Genomic DNA, 20843 nt, shown 5'->3' with positions numbered 1-20843 from the left:
ACACGCTGTCGTTAACTGAGGTGCTGTGTGAGGCCCGGGCCGGACGTTATCTTTCTGAAGCACAGAAAAGCGATTATACAGGGAAGTTTGGGAGAACTGGCTTAAGTCCGCATGTATGGAAGTTGCCAGTTTCGTGGGTCACAACGTCAATATTGTGGGCAACCTTGGACTGGCCCAATGCGCATTTGGGGACAATGATGAAGTGCAGAGCGTCCCCAGCCGGCAACAAAGACTCTCTAGCTACTACCAGCATGAGCAGGCTGAGAAAACAGGAATGAGAAAGAACCCACCATACGCCGAAAAGAAACAGAAATCGTGTTACCCCCCGCGCAGTCTACTTTTCAGCCGCAAAGGTATCGGGCAGATCGCAACTCCCAGGCATCCCGCAAAGTAGGCGGGTCACCTTAGGGGCGACCTTTACCCGCTCAAAAATTCGTCTCACATTAGCAGTGAGGATTCGGGCGTCACCCCGAATCGTTATTTTCCTTACTCATAAGTTTAAGGCATAAAGAATCACCAGCCTTATTTCCTAGGTAATGAATCGCATTCTTATTAGGCGTATGATGAGTATTATAGTTGACTGTTGAGGTCATGATCTAGTTCCATTGAAGTTTGTCTTACTTGTTAATGAAATTATTTTGTTGCTCTTCATTTAATGTTTTTCCGTCGGGGAGATTAAATAATTCATAATGTGCCGACCTTCTGTATGCAGATGAGCAGCCAGCTCCGCGAAGGCTCACGGGGAGCGTCCCCGCCCCTTCCGGTTCTTGCTTGCGTTTAGCTGGCCGTCGCGAGAGTTGGTCGGCGGACGCCGGAAGTAGTTCGTCGCTCTGTAGCGGCCGAAGGGGCGGGCTAGCGGGCTGGGGGTGTCTCGGCAGCTTTCGGCTCGCTCGGCGGAGCAAGATGGCGGACATCTCCCTGGACGAACTCATCAGGAAGCGCGGGGCGGCGGCGAAAGGACGGTGAGAGGCCTTTCTTTTCTTCGGGGTTTAGGGTCCGCGGCATAGTGGACCTCGAGGCGGGGGAGGGAGCGGCCCGGGCGCGACGCGGAGGACCGGGTGCGCCCGCCCCCAACAGCAGCTGCGCTCCTCATTGGCCGGGCCGCCGCCGTCGCCGCAGCGGCCCTGGCCGCCCGCCCACTGGCCGAGGCGCAGTCCCTCCGGCAGGCCTGGGAGGCCGACGGGGCCGCGGCGGGACGGGGTGCCGCCTCGTGGACCTGAGGGGCTGCCGCCTGGGGGCCCCCGCGTTCCGGGGTCCGGGAGTCTCGGCGGTGCAGCCCCCTCGCCTGTCTGGACTGGCATTTGGGCCCCGCTCCGTGATCTCAGCGCTGCCTGGTCTCCACCTATCTTATAGTTGAGACAACCGAAGTTTAGCAGCAGGGAAGTGACTTGCTCCGACGGCCGAAGCTGAGGCACAAGCCCAAATCCCTCTCCACGCGGCCTCTGTTAACACTCGCCTCCCTTTGTGCGGCGTTTTAAGTTTTCTAAGCCCGTTCGTATACACGATGCCTCGTTTGATCTTTCACGGTCCTGTTGTCTGCTAGCAATTCACGTTACTCCCCTTTTACTGATGGGGAACTTGAGGCTGGGAGTGGTAGAGTTACTTGCCCGAGACCACGGAGAACTGAGCGGCGGGGCTGAGTGCGATTTAATTGCTGGCTGAGCTGGCCTCCTGCATGGGCTTGAAAAACAAGTGGGCTGGGCTGGAGATTGGTTATTTCCTTAGGGAGAAGAAAGTGCTTGAGCTGGGTGAGGAGCCATGGAGGTGATTTGCAGTCATGTCTCCCAAACTTCCCCATGATCCTTAAATGTTATTAGCCATTTCAAGTCTTTGTGAGCTGAGTTCACCTGTATGAAGAAGTGAGAACTTTGCCCAATAGTTTCTCAACACGCATTAAGTTTAAATGTCTTTGTAAATAGCCAGGATGTAAATATGTTAGATATTGTTTTCTCAGACATATGTTTTCTCAGCAGATGTTTGTTTATTTTTTTGAGACGGAGTTTTGCTCCGTCGCCCAGGCTGGAGTGCAGTGGTGCGATCTCGGCTCACTGCAACCTCCGCCTCCCCGTTCCAGCGATTCTCCTGCCGTAGCCTCCCGAGTAACTGGGACTACAGGTGTGCACCACCACGCCTGGCTAATTTTTGTATTTTTAGTAGAGACGGAGGTTTCACTATGTTGGTCATACTGGTTTCAAACTCCTGACCTCAGGTGATCTGCCCGCCTTGGCCTCCTAAAGTGCTGGGATTACAGGCGTGAGCCACAGGCCCGACCATTCAGCAGATGTTTATTAATATCACCCGTGTGCCTGTGGCTAGGTTTTTCTCTTGATGTCTGAAATGTATCCCTCACCTTCTTCCCCATCCTGGATACTTGTATCAGCTACAACTGCCACCACCACCTGGTAATGAGCAGCCAGCACTTACCGGGCTTCTGATTCATAGCGGGCACGCATTGGTATTTGTTTCCTCAACTGCTGACTGTGAAAGCTCTCTCACATCTCCGCCTAGTGACTGATGTGAAGTTGGCGCTGGCTCCTCTGGCCACTTCTAAATCCATCCAGGTTTTGTAGGTTCCTTTGGAAACGACAGAATGATCGACACCAGGTTCTTCTCTCTCTGAGGTCACTCCCCCAGTTTCTGACTGCAGGTGGACTGCACTGTAGTCTATTTGATCTGTGTGTTTTTGGCTTTAGTGTGTGCAGAGTTTTGTGTTGGGCAGTAGGTGGGGCTGCAGGAATGGGTTGGGGGGTATGTGTGGATCCACAGGAACAGGGGCCTTGCAGTTGGATACACCTGGCACGTGCAACTGTTGGGTTCTGTTTCCCTGGCCAGGGGACTTCTAAACTAGGCAGTTTCCTCACTTGTAATGGTGATTCCTGGTTGAGGGGATTAAATGTGAGAAGGGTTTTTTTGTTTTTTTATTTTTTTGTTTGAGACGGAGTCTCGCTTTGTCGCCCAGGCTGGAGTGCAGTGGCGGGATCTCAGATCACTGCAAGCTCCGCCTCCCGGGTTTACGCCATTCTCCTGCCTCAGCCTCCCGAGTAGCTGGGACTACAGGCGCCCGCCACCTCGCCCGGCTAGTTTTTTGTATTTTTTAGTAGAAACGGGGTTTCAGCATGTTAGCCAGGATGGTCTCGATCTCCTGACCTCGTGATCCGCCCGTCTCGGCCTCCCAAAGTGCTGGGATTACAGGCTTGAGCCACCGCGCCCGGCCTAAGGCTTCTTAAGGTGATTCAATTTTTAGCATGAGAATATTGCTTTGTCATTATGTGAGGATTGGATTGGGCCAAAGAGTGCAGGCAGGGAGACTAGCGTGGAAGAACCTGGAGTGCATGCTGGGTTTGAGTTTAAATCTTCTGGAAACTCCATTTTTATCTCACTTGCACAGCCAACAAAGAAAAACTAGATCTAAGGGTCCCTGTTAAGATAATGTGAAGGATCTGAACAAATTCAATGAACAGATGTCATTTCCTGCAGTAAGTTTATTTTTATTTTATGTCTTTGTATTTTTTGAGATGGAGTGTCGCTCTGTTGCCCAGGCTGGAAGTGCAGTGGCGTGATCTCAGCTCACTGCAACCTCTGGCTTCCGGGTTCAAGCGATTCTCCTGCCTCAGCCTCCCAAGTAGCTGGGACCATAGGCATGCACCACCACGCCTGGTTAATTTTTTGTATTTTTAGTAGAGATGAGGTTTCACCATGTTGGTCACGCTGGTCGTGAATTCCTGATCTCAAATGATCCACACCCCTCAGCCTCCCAAAGTGCTGGGATTACAGGTGTGAGCCAATGCGCCCGGCCATATATTCTATTTTACATACTGCCTAGAAGAAATCTGCATACTTGGAAGTTTGGTTTTAATGTTGCATGGATGTTCCAGGAAGAAGTTTGTTGTTTAAGAAAGCTTTTTTCCTCTTGGTAGAAATAGCCAAAGATCCAGCTTGAGGAAGTGTAAATAACCTGTTTCCCCACCACTCTGCTCACTTTGTTTCCTGTGATCCCAAGGATCACATTTGTGGAATGTGCTTGTTCTCAAAAGCAGCCGTTCTGTTTTGTGTTCTTCACACCTTTTGAGTCAAGAAAAGGGTCATAGCTGGATGCAGTGCTGGCTCGTGCCTGTGACTGCTGCTGTGAGGGAGGCTAAGGCAGTAGGATTGCCTGAGCCCAGGAGTTCAAGGCTGCAGTGACCCATGCTTGCATCACTGCACCCTGGCCTGGTTGACAGAGCAAGACCTCATCTCTTTAAAAAAGAAAGAAAAGAGTCATTACCATTATTATTACCTAGGCCTCCAATTAATTATTAAAAGATTCCAGCCGGGCGCGGTGGCTCAAGCCTGTAATCCCAGCACTTTGGGAGGCCGAGACGGGCGCATCACGAGGTCAGGAGATCGAGACCATCCTGGCTAACATGCTGAAACCCCGTCTCTACTAAAAATACAAAAAACTAGCCGGGCGAGGTGGCGGGCGCCTGTAGTCCCAGCTACTCGGGAGGCTGAGGCAGGAGAATGGCGTAAACCCGGGAGGCGGAGCTTGCAGTGAGCTGAGATCCGGCCACTGCATTCCAGCCTGGGCGACAGAGTGAGACTCCATCTCAAAAAAAAAAAAAAAAAAAAAAAAAATTATTAAAAGATTCCTTGACTAATGGGAAATGATTGAACCAGAAGGGGGTGGTTTTGAGTGATACCTTCCTCCATGGTGAGATACTGTCTTTTCTTACCACAGCACATCTCCAGTGACTTTAGTTGTGAAACATCCGTAGAGAGTCTCCTCAGGATAGCATTAGGCACCAGTTACAGTGCTGGCCTGCCCCTCATCTTGGTTTCTTCCTTTATTTATTTGAGACAAGGTCTTGCTCTGTTGTCCAGGCTGGAGTGCAGTGGCAAAAATCACGGCTCACTGCAACCTCTGCCTCCTGGGCTTAAGCATTCTTCCTGCCTCAGCCTACCAAGTAACTGGGACTACAGGCATATGCCATCATGCCTGGCTAATTATTTTTGTATTTTCTGTAGAGACAAGGTCTCGCCATGTTACCCAGGCTGGTTTCGAACTGCTGGACTCAAGCAGTCCTCCTGCCTCTACCTTACAGAGTGCTGGGATTACAGGCGTGAGCCACTGTGCCCAGCAGTTTCTTCCTTTAGATATGAGGGCATCCCCAGTTAAGTCAGTTGACATGTCCCCTCTTGTTAGTTTGGTGAGTTTAACCCTCAGTGAATAGCTTGCTATCTGCTGCCTCCAAGCAGTTCAGTGTGGCAGCCTTGAGTGTGCTAGAGGCTAGAGTTAAGCAGCTCTCTGGGCCAGATACCTCATCTGGGGAGTCCTTGGAGCTGGAAGTGGGAGGTTGTAGGGGGACAGGGTGGATTGTAAACTTTGCAGTTCAGCTCAGGACTCTGATCCTGGTACTGACTGCTTGTTTCCTTGTTGAAATAAGATAAAGGAAATATAGACCTAAACACAAAAGGGAGGAAATGGGTTATTACATAACTCTAGGCAAAGAATTATGTTTTAAAATGAAACATCTGCACAAGACTCTTGGGTAAGGGGATAGTATCTTATTTTATTTTATTTATTTTTGAGATGGAGTTTTGCTCTTGCTGCCCAGGCTGGAGTACAATGGTGCAGTCTCAGCTCACCGAAACCTCTGCCTCCTGGGTTCAAGCGATTCTCCTGCCTCAGCTTCCTGAGTAGCTGGGACTACAGGTGTGCACCACTACGCCTGGCTAATTTTTTGTATTTTTAGTAGAGACAGGGTTTCATCGTGTTGGTCAGGCTGGTCTCAAACTCCTGACCTCAGGTGATCTGCCCGCCTTGGCCTCCCAAAGTACTGGGATTAAAGGTGTGAGCTAGTGCGCCCAGCAGGGGAAAGTATTTTAGTGTCTTGTTTTTCTTTGTGTGTGTGTGTTTTTTTTTTTTTTGAAATGGAGTCTCTCTCTGTGCCCCAGGCTGGAGTGCAGTGGCACGATCTCCGCTCACTGCAAGCTCCGCCTCCCGGGTTCACGCCATTCTCCTGCCTCAGCTGGGACTACAGGCGCCTGCCACTACGCCCGGTTAATTTTTTTTTTTTTTTTTTTTTTTTTTTTTTTTGTATTTTTAGCAGAGACGGGTTTTCACCGTGTTAGCCAGGATGGTCTCGATCTCCTGACCTCGTGATCCGCCCACCTCGGCTTCCCAAAGTGCTGGGGTTACAGGCGTGAGGCACCGCGCCTGGCCTTTTCTTTGTATTTCTAAAACACCTAAATCAGAGTTGACCCTCAGTCATAGTTAGAATTAAGCTGCTTTCTCTCTATAAAAATGACCTAAACACGTACATCCCCTAACCCAGAAGTTTTTTTGTTTGTTTGTTTTTTTAAGACTGAGTCTTGCGCTGTGGCCCAGACTGGAGTGCAGTGGTGCGATCTTGGCTCACAGCAACCTCCACCTCCCGTAACCCAGAGGATTTGAAACCCGTGGGTTAAAATCTACTTTATAATAATCCAGGGCCCCACTTCATGGGCCTGAATCCTTTGGACTGGACATCTGTCCTGAGCGGGCTGTAGCCCTGCCCTCCCCAGACAGAGCCAGGAGGGTGAGATATTCCTATAGCCCAGACAGACCCTCCCTGCTGGTCATCACATGTATGCCAGTTTCCCATTGGGGATATAGGGGAGAGAATTTGGGGTCCAGGGAGTGTTTGCCTTCTCACCTGCCAGCAGCACTCTTGCCAGGACCTCGTGGAATACCTGCTGAAGGCCTGGAAGCAGTTGCAGAGCTGTAGTTTCAGTGCGATGGAGGTGGGGCATTACGAGACCCGCTCAAAACCTCTCTCCTTCCCCCTCCCAAACATTTACTGAGGATAAAAGTGCAGGATGTGTTTTGGGAATGTCAGTAGTCACTACAGTGGGGAGTGAGGCTGCAGCCATAAGCTAGAGCCAGACCCGAGGCTCCCCCCAGGGGTTGGGCTTTGTTAAGGAGCCCTCAGCAGTTCTAGAAGCGGAAGGGTAACATAATTGAGTCTATGTTTTAGAGACCTACCCCTAGCAGGAGTGTTGATTTGAAAAATTTCCGATGACTAATGCCTGCCTGAAACCAGTACGGCTGCCTGCTGGGATGAGTAGCTGTCTTTTCATGCAGGAAGAGCAGCTGTGATTATAAAAAGCCTGAACACTGAAGCCCCCTCAAGCTGTTCACGAAAGAAGTTGAAAGCACTGGTGGAACCAGGGAACTGAGTGCATCAGATTGAGGGGAAATAGCTTACTCCCTCCCACTGTGAGGAGCTCCTAGTACATCCTCAACTACCGTTATCTCCCACCCACAAATGTGCCTGTTAGGCTGTTCAAATAGATAAAAATGCCAGCACAAAGCATCTTGGTGGTCCTCCCTGCCAGGCAGGCACTGCGCTGTGTGAGTTCTCAGTGCGTGCACTGCCCGCTTGTGTCGCTGCTTGTGCTCGCCCTTTGGTCACTAGAGAGTGCTCCGTATCCCTGGGCATGACCGGAGTCCTAATATTTCTTCATCCTGGGGACAGTGTTCATCCTTCCTTTATACATGTGTAAATGTTTAAGGGTTTAACAACATATTGAAACTGAATTACCAGACACTAATAATAAGGAAGATTGTTTCTTTTTGTTTTGGTGGTGGTTTTTTGTTTTTGTTTTTTGTTTGTTTGTTTTTGTTTGTTTTGTTTTGATTTTTGAGACAGGATCTTGTTCTGCCACTCAGACTGGAGTCCAGTGGCGTGATCTTGGCTCACTGCAGCCTGGACCTCCTGGGCTTAGTTGATCCTCCTGCCTCGGCCTCCTGAGTAGCTGTGACTACAGGTGTGCATCAACACTTGCAGCTAATTTTTTTGTATCTTTTGTAGAGACAGGGTTTTGCCATGTTGCCCAGGCTGGTCTTGAACACCTGGGCTCAAGCGATCTGTCTGCCTCGGCTTCCCAAAGTGTCAGGATTACAGGCATGAGCTACTGCTCCCGGCCTTTTTTATTTTTTAAAGTTTTTTCTTAACTCTTCCAGTTCTGATGTTTACTTTTAACCCATGCTTATTTAATTGATGCTTGAACCAGGCACAGTGAAGTTCAAACCCATTCCTCACCCCTTAGTAGCTCTTGGAGTAGTTCATCTCCTTGGTTCTGAGTTTCCTCATTGATAGAATGTGAACAATAACCTGATTCACGGGGTTGTAACATTTAAAGGATGTCTAAAGCTGAGCATGGTGGCTCCAGACTTAGAAGGCTGAGGCAGGAGGTCAAGGCTGAAGTAAGCTGTGATCACTGCACTCCAGCCTGGGCAACAGAATGAGATTCTGTCCTTTCAAATTTTTTAAAATATATTTTTGAGACAGGGTCTTGCTCTGTTGCCCAGCCTGGAGGACAGTATCACGGCCCTGGCTCACGGCATCATCGCAGTTTGGGGCTCAAGTGATTTTCCTGTTTCAGCCTCTGGAGTAGCTGAGACTACAGACTCACGCTGCCATGCCCAGATAATTTCCTGCTTTCATTTTATTATTTATTCATTTTTTTTTTTTTGAGACGGAGTCTCGCTCTGTCACCCAGGCTGGAGTACAGTGGCACGATCTCGGCTCACTGCAAGCGCCGCCTCCCGGGTTCACACCATTCTCCTGCCTCAGCCTCCTGAGTAGCTGGGACTACAGGCGCCCGCCACCTCGCCCGGCTAGTTTTTTGTATTTTTAGTAGAGATGGGGTTTCAGCATGTTAGCCAGGATGGTCTCGATCTCCTGACCTCCGTGATCTGCCCGCCTCGGCCTCCCAAAGTGCTGGGATTACAGGCGTGAGCCACCGCACTGGGCCCTCTGCTTTCATTTTTATAGAGATGGAGTCTCACTTTGTTGCCCAGGCTGGTCCTGAACTCCTGGGCTCAAGCCGTCGTCCTGCTTCAGCCTTCCAAAGTGCTGAGATTACAGGTGTGAGCCACCATGCCCAGGAAGTCCGGCTATGTTGCCCATTCTGTTCTTGATCTCCTGGGCTCAAGCCATCCTCCTACTTTGACCTCCCAAAGTGCTGAGATTACAGGCATGAGCCACTGTGCCCAGACTTGTCTCTCAAAAAAAAAAAAAAAAAGTCTGTGCCAAAAATTGTCAACCTGTAGTGAGTAATACTCAAAAGTTTTCATTGATCGTGTCCTTTATTTTTTTTGAAACAGAGTCTTGCTCTGTTGCCCAGGCTGGAGTGCAGCGGTGTGATCTTGACTTACTGTAACCTCCATCACTTGGGTTCAGGCGATTCTCCTGCCTCAGCCTTCCGAGTAGCTGGGATTACAGCGTGCCACCACATCTGGCTAATTTTTGCGTTTTTAGTAGAGACGGGGTTTCACCGTGTTGGCCAGGCTGGTCTTGAACACCTGACCTCAAGTGATCCACCTGCTTTGGCCTCCCAAAGTGCTGGGATTAACAGGTGTGAGTCACTGCACCTGGCCTAGCTGCAGGTTTCTGAGGTTACCCCAAAGGATAGCCCCAGTTTGTCCATGACTTTGCAGGCCATGGAACACGAAGCCTAGGATAGCCCAGTCCTAGGGAGAGTGGATGCCATCTACCACATACAACCATTTCTTTCTAATCATGCATGCCAGCCCCCTGAACACTGCCTTCCTTTGGCCCTGCTTTCTCTAGTGCCTCCATCTCCCAGAGTCCTCACATTAAAAAATAGGGCAGGGATGGGCAAGTAAACCTTTAAGCCTTATCCGATTAATTGTATAAATGACCCTTCTACCCAGAACCCACTGGAAAATCTTTAAATCTTAATTTGCCACTTTCCAAAGAGAAAAATGATGGCATGCATCACTGCCTGTTTTAGTCCATTTAGGCTGCTATAAGAAAATACCATAAGCTGGGTAGCTTATAGAAAACAGAAACTGCCGGGCACAGTGGCTCACTCCTGTAATCCTATCACTTTGGGAGGCCAAGATGGGCAGATCACGAGATCAGGAGATCGAGACCATCCTGGCTAACACGATGAAACCCTGTCTCTACTAAAAATATGAGAAATTAGCCGGGCGTGGTGGTGGGCGCCTGTAGTCCCAGCTACTCAGGAGGCTGAGGCAGGAGAATGGTGTGAACCTGGAAGGCAGAGCTTGCAGTGAGCCGAGATGGCGCCACCACACTCCAGGCTAGACAACAAAGCGAGAGGAGTCTCGCAAAAAAAAAAGAAAAAAAAAAACCACACACAAAAAACCAGAAACTTCCTTCTCACAGAGAGTCTGGGATGTCCAGGATCGGAACGCTGGCAGATTCCATGTCTGACGAGGGCCTGCCTGCTTCCTGGTTCTAGATGGTCTTTTTGCTGAGTCCTCACATGGTGGAAGGGGCCAGGGAGCTTTCTGGGGCTTCTTCCTTATAAAGGGCACTAATCCCATTCATGAAGTCTCTGTCCTCATGACTTAGTCACTTCCCAAAGGCCCCCACCTGTAGGCCCCCACCATCACATTGCAGATTAGGTTTCAACAGAGGAATTTTGGGGGGACACAGATGTTCAGTCTGTATTGCCGCCTTAGGTCTGGTACTGGCATATTGGAGACAGTGGGTGTTTTTCCATTATTTGAGGTATAACAAGATGAAGGTCCAGGTTTGCTTTTATTGGTACCAGGCAGGCTCACCTTTGGCTACACTTCTGGTATTTATTAGCAAAGGAACCGACAGCCAGTCTCACTCCAACCACTTGAATGCAACAATGGGACAGTGTCAGTTACTGGCCCAGTATGAGAGATGCTTCCTGGGAGGTCCAGGCAGTGAAGTGGGAGGCAGTATAGGAACTCGTTTATGCAGCAGTTTACCCTCTAACACCAGGTCAGAGATCCTCAACATGGCTCTTCTCCAGAATCACCCATGGAGTTAAAAATGTAGATGGCACTCCAGCCCGGGCGACAGAGCGAGACTCCGTCTCAAAAAAAAAAAAAAAAAAAAAAAAAAAAAATTGCAGATGGCCAGGCTTCCCCGCAGATTTTGGATTCATTATCTAGGGTGGGATCTGGATAGCTCCGTATTTAAGAAGCGCCACTGGAGTTTCTGACACTCAGCCAGGGCTCGATGCTGCTTAGGAGGTGCTGGGCCCTGCAAAAGGAATGAACCCCATTCTCCTCCCCCAGCCCCACCCAGGTAGGGAGAGAAAAAAGGAAACAAGCATGTGTAATAATAGGCACAGAGGAGAGTTGGTCTGGAGAAATCAGGGAGGATTTTCCAAAGAGCACACCTTGACATAGGAGTCCCCAGGTGGAGCTTCTGCCACAGGAGTGGCCGTTGATGGTAGCTACTGTAGAGAGGCCCGGGAGTGGCAGGTGACAGAAGAAGCCCAAAGACCTTGGGGAGGATCTCCAGTGCTGTACTGGGGAGGGCCTTCTGTTCACTTTCAAGCCATTGTAGGCCAACAGAGGAACCCAAGAAAGAGACCAGGGCCTGTTTATGGAGTTTTATTCATTTCCAATTATAAATATATATTTTATCTTAAATTCAGAAAGTGCATGTACATGTTTGTTCCATGGATTGTATTGCATACTGGTGAGGATTAGGCTTCTGGTGTACCCATTACTCATAGTGAACCCTGAACTCATCATTTCCAATTTCAGTGGTTTCTGTATTTGATATTTTTGCTATTGCAACTTTTTCTTTCCTACCAAGTCTTTGTGTTTTCTGTTTTCCTCTAGCTCTAGGCGAGACCCACAGGTTTGCTCTCTTGGTCCTAGCCCAGTAGATGGTGTCTGCCTTCCTTAAAGACACTCTTTGTTAGTCATTGAGCCTCTCCAAACCTACTTCTCCCACTGTAAAGTGGGCATAGGAAGTACTTCTCAGGGTGCTGACAGGGCTGAGTGAGAACGTGGATGGGGATGGGCCTTGGAAACTAAAGTTACTCTTCGGATGAGTGGGATTATATTTGGTGGATGTTTATTTTATTTGACTGGCATTGTTGGGAAGTTATTGTCCATGTTGGTGTCTCAAGACAAGTGGTCTCGGAAGCAAAACAGTCTTAACTAGTGATAAAACTTGCCAGCCCCTCCCTCTTAATTTTGCTTAAAATGCAAAGTTAAAAGCCATCATGAAACCAGGAAAGGAGTCATCATGTAGGCATAATTATTTATTCAGGCACAGGCAAGGAGCTGCTTTCTGATTCTCCAGGACCTCCTCTGTCCCCGGTGTTACCACAGTTCCACTTTCATAGACTGCTGTTGTCCAGATCCACTTAATATTGATTGCAATTTATATTTACAGGCTTAATGCCAGACCAGGAGTTGGAGGTGTCCGATCTCGAGTTGGGATCCAACAAGGCCTTCTCAGCCAGTCAACACGCACAGCCACCTTCCAGCAGAGATTTGATGCCCGGCAAAAGATTGGCCTCTCAGATGCCCGGCTCAAACTGGGAGTCAAGGATGCCCGGGAGAAGCTTTTGCAGAAAGATGCCCGATTTCGGATCAAAGGGAAAGTGCAGGATGCCAGAGAGATGTTGAACTCTCGCAAGCAGCAGACCACGGCGCCCCAGAAGCCCCGCCAGGTCGCTGATGCCCGGGAGAAGATTAGCTTGAAGAGGAGTTCCCCTGCTGCCTTCATAAACCCACCCATTGGGACAGTGACCCCTGCTCTGAAACTCACCAAAACCATCCAGGTAAGTTGTGGCTTTTGTCATGAATTCCCAGAAAGCTAGTAACAAAGGTAGATTTAGAGGCAAGGTGCCAGGAGTGATTGGGCAAAACTATCCTCTCAAGTGTTGGTATAGCACTTTGCTCTTACAGAGGCTTTCAGTACGTTATAGCCAAGGAACTATACAAGGAAGGAAAGGTATTATCTCAGTTCTGTATAAAAGAAAGAGGAGGCCCATAGAAATTTAGTGACTTTCCCAGGTGAGATACTGGTGGAAGAAAGAGAGAGGAAAGGACAAAAGATGCATTGAGCACATGCCGTGTGGCAAGCACTTAACATACATGATCTTACCGTCTTCACTCCACCCCCAGGCCCAGTGGGATTTGGCCCCGAGTCCAGGGTACTGGCCACCCTTCACAGCTGCCACCACAGAGGGAAAGGAAACAATGTCATTTAACCTTCATAGCAGCTTTGGTAATAGGAACAGCAGCGGCCGCAGCAAACATTTACTGAGCCAAGTCCGTGAAGCCCTACATGTGCATTACCATGTGGTCTCTGGGTTGATGATTCTTCTTTTACTTCCTGCTGTGGGGGATAAGGCCCTCTGTAGTGCCTTTTACCAAAGACCAAAGCTGCATGTGCACCATGTATCAAGTTCAGTAACCCCCTCCTTCTAGAGATGCATGTGGACCCTGTGGGGTGGATTCTGACCACTGAGTGTTTCCAGGTTCCACAGCAGAAAGCCATGGCACCACTTCATCCCCATCCTGCTGGAATGAGAATCAATGTTGTCAATAACCACCAGGCCAAACAGGTAGAGTGAGTGAGAGAGAGAGTGTGTGTGTACGTAGTGAACATGTAGGCGTGCACATGTTTTGATGAGGCCTACTTGGGTGCATGGACTGAGACTTGCTCCCAAGGTTCCCAGTTGGTAGTATTGGAGGCAGGGTTACAGTGAACTTTTTGCAATTTAAAGAAGAAACTTTTTTTTTTGAAACGGAGTCTCGCTCTGTCGCCAGGCTGGAATGCAGTGGCGTAATCTCGGCTCACTACAACCTCTGCCTCCCGGGTTCAATTGATCCTCCTGCCTCAGCCTCCTGAGTATCTGGGACTACAGGCGCGCACCACCACACCCAGCTAATTTTTGTATTTTTAGTAGAGATGGGGTTTCACTATGTTCGCCAGGCTGGTCTCAATCTCTTGACCTTGTGATCTGCCCGCCTCAGCTTCCCAAAGTGCTGGGATTACAGGCGTAAGCCACTGCACCCAGCCAAGAAGCGACTTCTTTTTTTTTTTTTTTTTTTTTTGAGACGGAGTTTCGCTCTGCCACCCAGGCTGGAGTGCAGTGGCGGGATCTCAGCTCACTGCAAGCTCCGCCTCCCGAGTTCACGCCATTCTCCTGCCTCAGCCTCCCGAGTAGCTGGGACTATAGGTGCCCGCCACGTCGCCCGGCTAGTTTTTTTTTTTTGTATTTTTAGTAGAGACAGGGTTTCACCATGTTAGCCAGGATGGTCTCGATCTCCTGACCTCGTGATCCGCCCGTCTCGGCCTCCCAAAGTGCTGGGATTACAGGCTTGAGCCACCGCGCCCGGCCAAGAAGCGACTTCTTAATAGATTCTTTTTTTTTTTTTTTTTTTTTTTTTTTTTTTTTTTTTGAGACGGAGTCTTGCTCTGTCACCCAGGCTGGAGTGCAGTGGCCGGATCTCAGCTCACTGCAAGCTCTGCCTCCCGGGTTTATGCCATTCTCCTGCCTCAGCCTCCGGAGTAGCTGGGACTACAGGCGCCCGCCACCTCGCCCGGCTAGTGTTTTGTATTTTTTTTTAGTAGAGACGGGGTTTCACGGTGTTAGCCAGGATGGTCTCGATCTCCTGACCTCGTGATCCGCCCGTCTCGGCCTCCCAAAGTGCTGGGATTACAGGCTTGAGCCACCGCGCCCGGCCAAGAAGCGACTTCTTAATAGATTCTTAATAGAGGAAGGGAGGCATAGGGGGCAGAGAGGCTAATAGAGTTTTTGTTGTTGTTGTTAATTTTTTTAAAATAAAAGTTCTATGTGCTTAATATAGAAAACTTGCCAAAAAGTCCCTCAAGTTCCTATTCTCCAAAGCCAATCACTGTTGAAATTTTGCCATAGTTCCTTACATGTCCCGTCCGCCCCCGCCTTTTTTTTTTTTTTTTCTTTTTTTTGGAGACAGGGTCTCACTCTGTCCCCCAGGGTGGAGTGCAGTGGTGCATAGCTCACTGCAGCCTTGACTTTCTGGGCTCAAATGATCCTCCCACCTCAGCCTCCTGAGAAGCTGGAATCACAGGTGCATACCACCACATCTGGCTTATTTTTGTAGAGATAGAGTCTTGCCATGTTGCCCAGGCTGGTCTCCAACTCCTGGGTTCAGTCGATCCTCCTGCCTCGGCCTCCCAAAGTGCTGGGGTTACAGGCACAGGTGTGAGCCACCATGCCCAGCCTGTTTTTTTGTTTTTTTGAGACGGAGTTTCGCTCTTGTTGCCCAAGCTGGAGTGCAGTGGCGCAATCTCAGCTCACCACAACCTCCGCCTCCCGGGTGCAAGTGATTCTGCTGCCTCAGCCTCCCAAGTAGCTGGGATTCCAGGCATGCACCACCATGCCTGGCTAATTTTGTATTTTTAGTAGAGACGGGGTTTCTTCACGTTGGTCAGGCTGGTCTCAAACTCCTGACTTCAGGTAATCTGCCCGCCTTGGCCTCCCAAAGTGCTGGGATTACAGGTGTGAGCCACCACGCCCTGCCCCAGTCTGCTTTTTCCTTAACTCATAGTTGTGGTTGTGGTTATATTCTTTTTTTTTTTTTTTTTTTTTTTTTGAGGCCGAGTCTCGCTCTGTCACCCAGGCTAGGATGCAGTGGCGCCATCTCAGCTCACTGCAAGCACCGCCTCCCAGGTTCACACCATTCTCCTGCCTCAGCCTCTTGAGTAGCTGGGACTACAGGCACCCACCACTGCGCCCGGCTAATTTTTTTTTTTTTTGTATTTTTAGTAGAGACAGGGTTTCACCGTGTTAGCCAGGATGGTCTCAATCTCCTGACCTCGTGATCTGCTCTCCTTGGCCTCCCAAAGTGCTGGGATTACAGGCGTGAGCCACTGCACCCAGCCATGGTTATATTCTTACCCAATTTTCTATCATTCTTTTTTCACTTTGTAACTCAAGCATTTTTCTGCAACATTTCACATTTACTGTAAACGTTTTAGTAATTGCAAAATCCATATAGTTGGCATTCCAGTTTTATTTAAACCATTTTCCTGTCATTTTCACTGTTACAAATCCTTCTGCTATGAACATCTTTGTAGATAAAGTTCTTTCTAGGGTTTGGATTTATTTCTGTAGGTCATATTAACAAGGATGGACTTTCCAAGCCAAAGGATATAAAGGAACATTTTAGGGACTCTTCGTAGATATTGCCCACTGGGAAAAAGGGACTTCTGATGTATCTGGAAGTTGTAGGACTTTCCCTGGGCCCTTGTTGACAGGGAGTTAACCTGTCAGGACTTGGGCCCCAGTCTTTCCGGGCACCATCACCCCTGTGCCCACTTCTACTTTGGTACCTTTCTCTCTCCAGCAGCCATTTCCTTGCCATGCCTGTTCTAGATGTCTGTTGAGGGCATACATGCCACATTTGCTTATATTTCTTTATGTTATATTCTCAGAATTTATATGACCTGGATGAAGATGATGATGGTGTAGCTTCTGTTCCTACTAAACAGATGAAGTTTGCAGCCTCCGGCGGCTTTCTCCACCACATGGTATGGCATTTCATGTTTTCTTATGCTGCGTGTCTGATCAGACAGGTGGGAGAGGTTGTGGTGAATAGAGCCTGTTTTTTTTTGTTTTTTTGAGACGAAGTCTTGCTCTTGTCCCCAAGGCTGCTGGAGTGCAGTGGCACGATCTCGGCTCACTGCAACCTCCGCCTCCTGGGTTCAAGCTATTCTCCTGCCTCAGCCTCTCTAGTAGCTGGGATTACAAGCGCCTGCCACCGTGCCCAGCTAATTTTTGTATTTTTAGTAGAGATGAGGTTTCACCATGTTGGCCAGGCTGGTCTCGAACTCCTGACCTCAAGTGATCCGCCCTCCTCAGCCTTCCAAAGTACTGGGATTACAGGCGTGAGCCACTGCTCCCCGTGTGAATAGAGCCTTTCAATGCAGAAATATTTCTTCCTTTGGGCCGTAAGATTTTCAGAGCTGGAGTTAGTCCAACCCCTTAGTTTTGTAAATGCTGAGACACTGGGGTGCCTCCTGATTTGTTCAAGGTCCCACAGCAAGTGAAGTGAAGGGCTGCAGCTCCCAGGTGCTGTGTTTGAGACACTATAGGGAAAATGTGAGTGATCCCACAGTGGGGAGTCTGTGTTCTTTCCTTGGTGGCTGGCCATTCTGCATGCTCTGTGACCCTCGATGGTCAGCAGCTCGGGCGCTGCTCTTGGAGTCTGGATTCCCTTGGTTGACGTTAACAGGAATACATCTCACCTGATCTGTGGGCTCTGCCAGGTGCAGCCTGCATGCAGGAAAAGCTTGCTGGGCTCGAGTGTTGATCAGACATCATGCAGAGAAGGAAAGAAAACAGCATCTGGGAGCATCAGGGAGGTCCATGCTGCTCAGCTCAGTAGTACAGCCAAGTGGCAGACAGGGAGGCCAGTGGGCTGCCCAGGTGGGTCCTTATGGCAGACACCTCTTTTGTTTTTCCTTCAGAAGCTTAAAGAGTCAGTTTTGGTTACTGTCTCGAATATGTGGACCAGACTCCTGGTTAGTAATTAAGAGAAACATGGGCTGAGCGCGGTGGCTCGCATATGTAATCGCACCACTTTGGGAGGCAGAGGTGGGCAGACCATGAGGTCAGGAGATCAAGACCATCCTGGTTAACACGGTGAAACCCCATCTACTAAAAAACACAAAAAAATTATCCGGGCATGGTGGTGGGCACCTGTAGTCCCAGCTACTCGGAAGGCTGAGGCAGGAGAATGGCGTGAACCCGGGAGGCAGACCTTGCAGTGAGCCGAGATCACGCCACAGCACTCTAGCCTGGGTGGCAGAGTGAGACTCCATCTGGAAAATAAAAAAGAGAGAAACATGAGCGCGGTGGCTCATGCTTGTAATCTGAGCACTTTGGGAGGCCGAGGTGGGCAGATTACCCGAGGTTAGGAGTTCGAGACCAGCCTGGCAACATGGTGAAACGCTGTCTCTACTAAAAATACAAAAATTAGCTGGACATGGTGCCGCGTGCCTGTAATCCCAGCTACTCGGGAGGCTGAGGCAGGATAATTGTTTGAACCCTGAGATGGAGGTTGCAGTGAGCCAAGATTGCACCACTGCACTCAAGCCTGGGTGACAGGGTGAGACTCCGTCTCAAAAAAAAAAGAAAAGAGAGATACATCGTGAAGCTGAATGATGCCAGTTTGTTTCTTTACAAAGGGACCAGGCCTTTCCAGTAATTAGACTGCTCAAGTCTGCTATCAAGGGAACTATCACCTTGCTCAGTGAGTCTCTATCCCTATTTGATACCCTAATTGAATAAATGCAATATTTATACCAATGCGTTTTGTGCCCTGTGAGATGGGTACTGTTGATTACCCTCGTTTATGGATAAGGAAGCAGGCATGGAGAGGTAAAATAAGCCTGTTCAACATCACCTAGTTGATGAGAAGCAATGGATTTAGGAATGGAGCCTGAGCAGTCTGGTTCTCAGTGCCCTGTGTGTAGTCACTGTGCTGTCCTGGCTCTGGAGACTCAGAAAGCCGCTTGAGGAATGTGGAATCCAGCCTGGGGATGACACTACTTCACCTAGACTTGGAGAAGCATGGTGAATTGCCCCTGCCCATGCTCTAATCTGCCTTTCTGGCTGCTGCGTTCCTCCCTTCTCCCTGGGTCAGTGCCTTTAAACACTGCCCTCAATCAGCAGGGTTCCCGTTACTTCTGCTTTATGCGCCTTTTTCCTCAGACACATTAATACAGGGGAGTTTTGTTTCCAAGCGACCATATCCAGATGAGAGGGGCTGTTTTTGGTGATCTGCGCTGCCGAATGCCCACGTTTCCCTGACTGTCCAGGAGCTGATGAGGCCAAGGCTGTGTGTGGTTCCTCTGGATGGCCAGAAGAGGAACCAGAAAGCTGAGTTCTGGGGCTTCTTAAGCGTGGTGATCAGCACACTGTGATAGAAGCATATCTGGGAATGAACTTGGCCTCAACCTTTTGGCCTTTTAATTTTTTTTTTTTTTTAAGCAAAAGCAGCTTTATTAAGAAAACAAAGGAATAAAATCGTGGCTACTCCATAGGCAGAGCGGCTCTTTTACATTTTTTTTAGAGATGAGGTTTCACTGTGTTGCCCAGGTTGGTCTTGAACTTCTGGCCTCAAGCAATCCTCTCACCTCAGCCTCCCAAAGTGTTGGGATGACAGGTGTGATCCACTATGCCTGGCCGAGCTTTTGGCCTTCTGACCAGCTTCATTTTGTAGAATTTTTAGGAAGTCTAAGTGGTATGGGTGAGGCTGTGGCTCCTAGGTAATTTTCCAGGTCAGGGCTGTGTGGAAGCTTCCTGCCAAGAGCTTCTAGCACTGTGGAGAGGGGCTTCTGTGAGTGCGCGCTCAGGCTGTGTTTTTTTTTCCTCCCCCTGCCCCTTCACTATGGGATGTCACTGGCAGCCGGCAGCTTTTTTGGCTCTAGACCTCTAATAGAATTGGAGAGCTGGGAGGCATAGAGGGTTCATGCTCTCAGCAAGTTGTCAGCCCCTTGGGGCTTCTTCAGAACATTCCAGGTCTGGCTTCTCAGATTCTTTTCTGTCTCTTTGTTTAGGCTGGGCTAAGTAGTTCCAAGCTTTCCATGTCCAAGGCCCTCCCTCTTACCAAAGTGGTTCAGAATGACGCATACACAGCTCCTGCTCTCCCTTCCTCTGTTCGAACAAAAGCCTTGACCAACATGTCCCGGACACTGGTGAACAAGGAAGAACCCCCCAAAGAGCTGCCACCTGCTGAGGTGAGGTGATGGTGGTGACCACAGCAGTTGGGGTCAGGAGGGCTGTATGCTTATATGTATCTCATTGTGTCCCCACAATGCTTTTGTGAGGTGGGCATTGCCACCCCCATTCTACAGATGAGCAAACCAAGACCTAGGGACTCTTACTCTCGAAGACCTTGCAGGCTACTGGGGATGGCAGACCTGCTGAGAGGGTACAGTATCTGGTGATATGTTAGACTCTCCCAGAAGAAAGCTGTTAGGAGTGCTGAGGACAGAGCATCTCATTCCAGTTGGGAAATCTGGGAAAAAGGGCTCTTTTAGCTGAGTGGGTCTGGAAGCATCAGCAGCCTTCCAGGTAGAGGCTCAGGGTCTGAGAGGCTTGCGTATTTGGGAGATGGAAAACGGTCCATGCTTTTAGCATAGAGTGGTGGGGGGTGTAGTGGACACTGAAGTTCAGGGGGCCCAGCTGTGGTAACTCTCCATGGAGCTTTCCTCTGGGCCTTCCTAGTCACTTGCCTGGAGGAATTTCTGTTGTGGGAATGCTTATCAGCTATCCAGCTTCTGGTAATGCTCTTGTCTGTGGCAGCCTGTTCTCAGCCCATTGGAAGGCACCAAGATGACTGTGAATAATCTGCACCCTCGGGTCACTGAGGAGGACATTGTTGTAAGTACTGTGACCTACCAAACATTTAAATCTCAAACCGCCTCTGTGGCAAATGTCTCTTAAGACCCACCCTTAGGTTTAATGACTGCTAGGACTCACCAGACTCAGCATATAGTCACGCTCAGGACTGAGACTAATGACAGCAAAAGGATGCAGAGCAAATGGCTCATGGGGTGAAGTCGGGGGGAAACCAGGCACAAGCCTCCAGAAGCCCCTTCCAGCAGAGTTGCACAGGGTGCTGGGTGCAACTCGCAGCAAGTTGTGACAACATATGTGACACCAGGGAAGTTCATTAAAGACTCAGTGCCCGAAGATTTTATTGGGGACTGGTCACTTCGGCATTCTTTGTGTAGCACGTACCAAAATTCCAGACTCCCAGAAGGAAAGCAGCTGTTGAGCAGAAACCATGTTGTTTGCACAGTCCAGGCACAGTGAACTGTGGGGTGGCAGGAGCCCTCCTGAGTTCCGAGTTTCCAGATGCCAGCCAAGGGCCACCCCTGGAATCGGGCCTTTCAAACAGTAGCAGTCAGCCCAGCTGCTTCACTCTTCTGCACAGCTTCTAACCAAGGCCAGGTGCCTGGCCTGAATCTCAGAGTCAGGGGATATCTGTGATGTAATGGGTCTAAATGGGATCCTTTAGTCCCACTGGGCGATATCCAGTAGTT

General features: G+C 49.4%; 1 protein-coding gene and 1 non-coding gene across 3 annotated transcripts in view; one reads left to right on the top strand and one right to left on the bottom strand.

Annotated features, from left to right (window-relative positions):
* Positions 1–357: 357 nt before the first annotated feature.
* On the bottom strand, positions 358–507 carry LOC115893115. Its single transcript, XR_004053061.1, has one exon. It is a non-coding gene; the product is annotated as a U12 minor spliceosomal RNA (small nuclear RNA).
* Positions 508–782: 275 nt separating this feature from the next.
* POLDIP3 (DNA polymerase delta interacting protein 3) overlaps positions 783–20843 on the top strand; it is a 32781-nt gene continuing 12720 nt past the window's right edge. Inside the window, exons 1-6 of one of the 2 annotated variants that reach the window (XM_010372346.2) lie at positions 785–962; positions 12186–12576; positions 13279–13365; positions 16224–16319; positions 19353–19532; positions 20101–20178. In XM_010372346.2, the coding sequence (XP_010370648.1) occupies positions 904–962; positions 12186–12576; positions 13279–13365; positions 16224–16319; positions 19353–19532; positions 20101–20178 (891 nt within the window). In that variant the 5' untranslated portion in view covers positions 785–903. Of the gene's footprint in view, positions 963–12185; positions 12577–13278; positions 13366–16223; positions 16320–19352; positions 19533–20100; positions 20179–20843 lie in introns of both variants that reach the window. The other variant, XM_010372405.2, reaches the window with a different exon arrangement.

The sequence above is a fragment of the Rhinopithecus roxellana genome, chromosome 13 (genome assembly GCF_007565055.1).
Source record: "Rhinopithecus roxellana isolate Shanxi Qingling chromosome 13, ASM756505v1, whole genome shotgun sequence".
NCBI lineage: Eukaryota > Metazoa > Chordata > Mammalia > Primates > Cercopithecidae > Rhinopithecus > Rhinopithecus roxellana.
The sequence above is the reverse complement of the archived record's forward strand: the minus strand, read 5'-3'. Positions and strand labels throughout refer to the sequence as shown.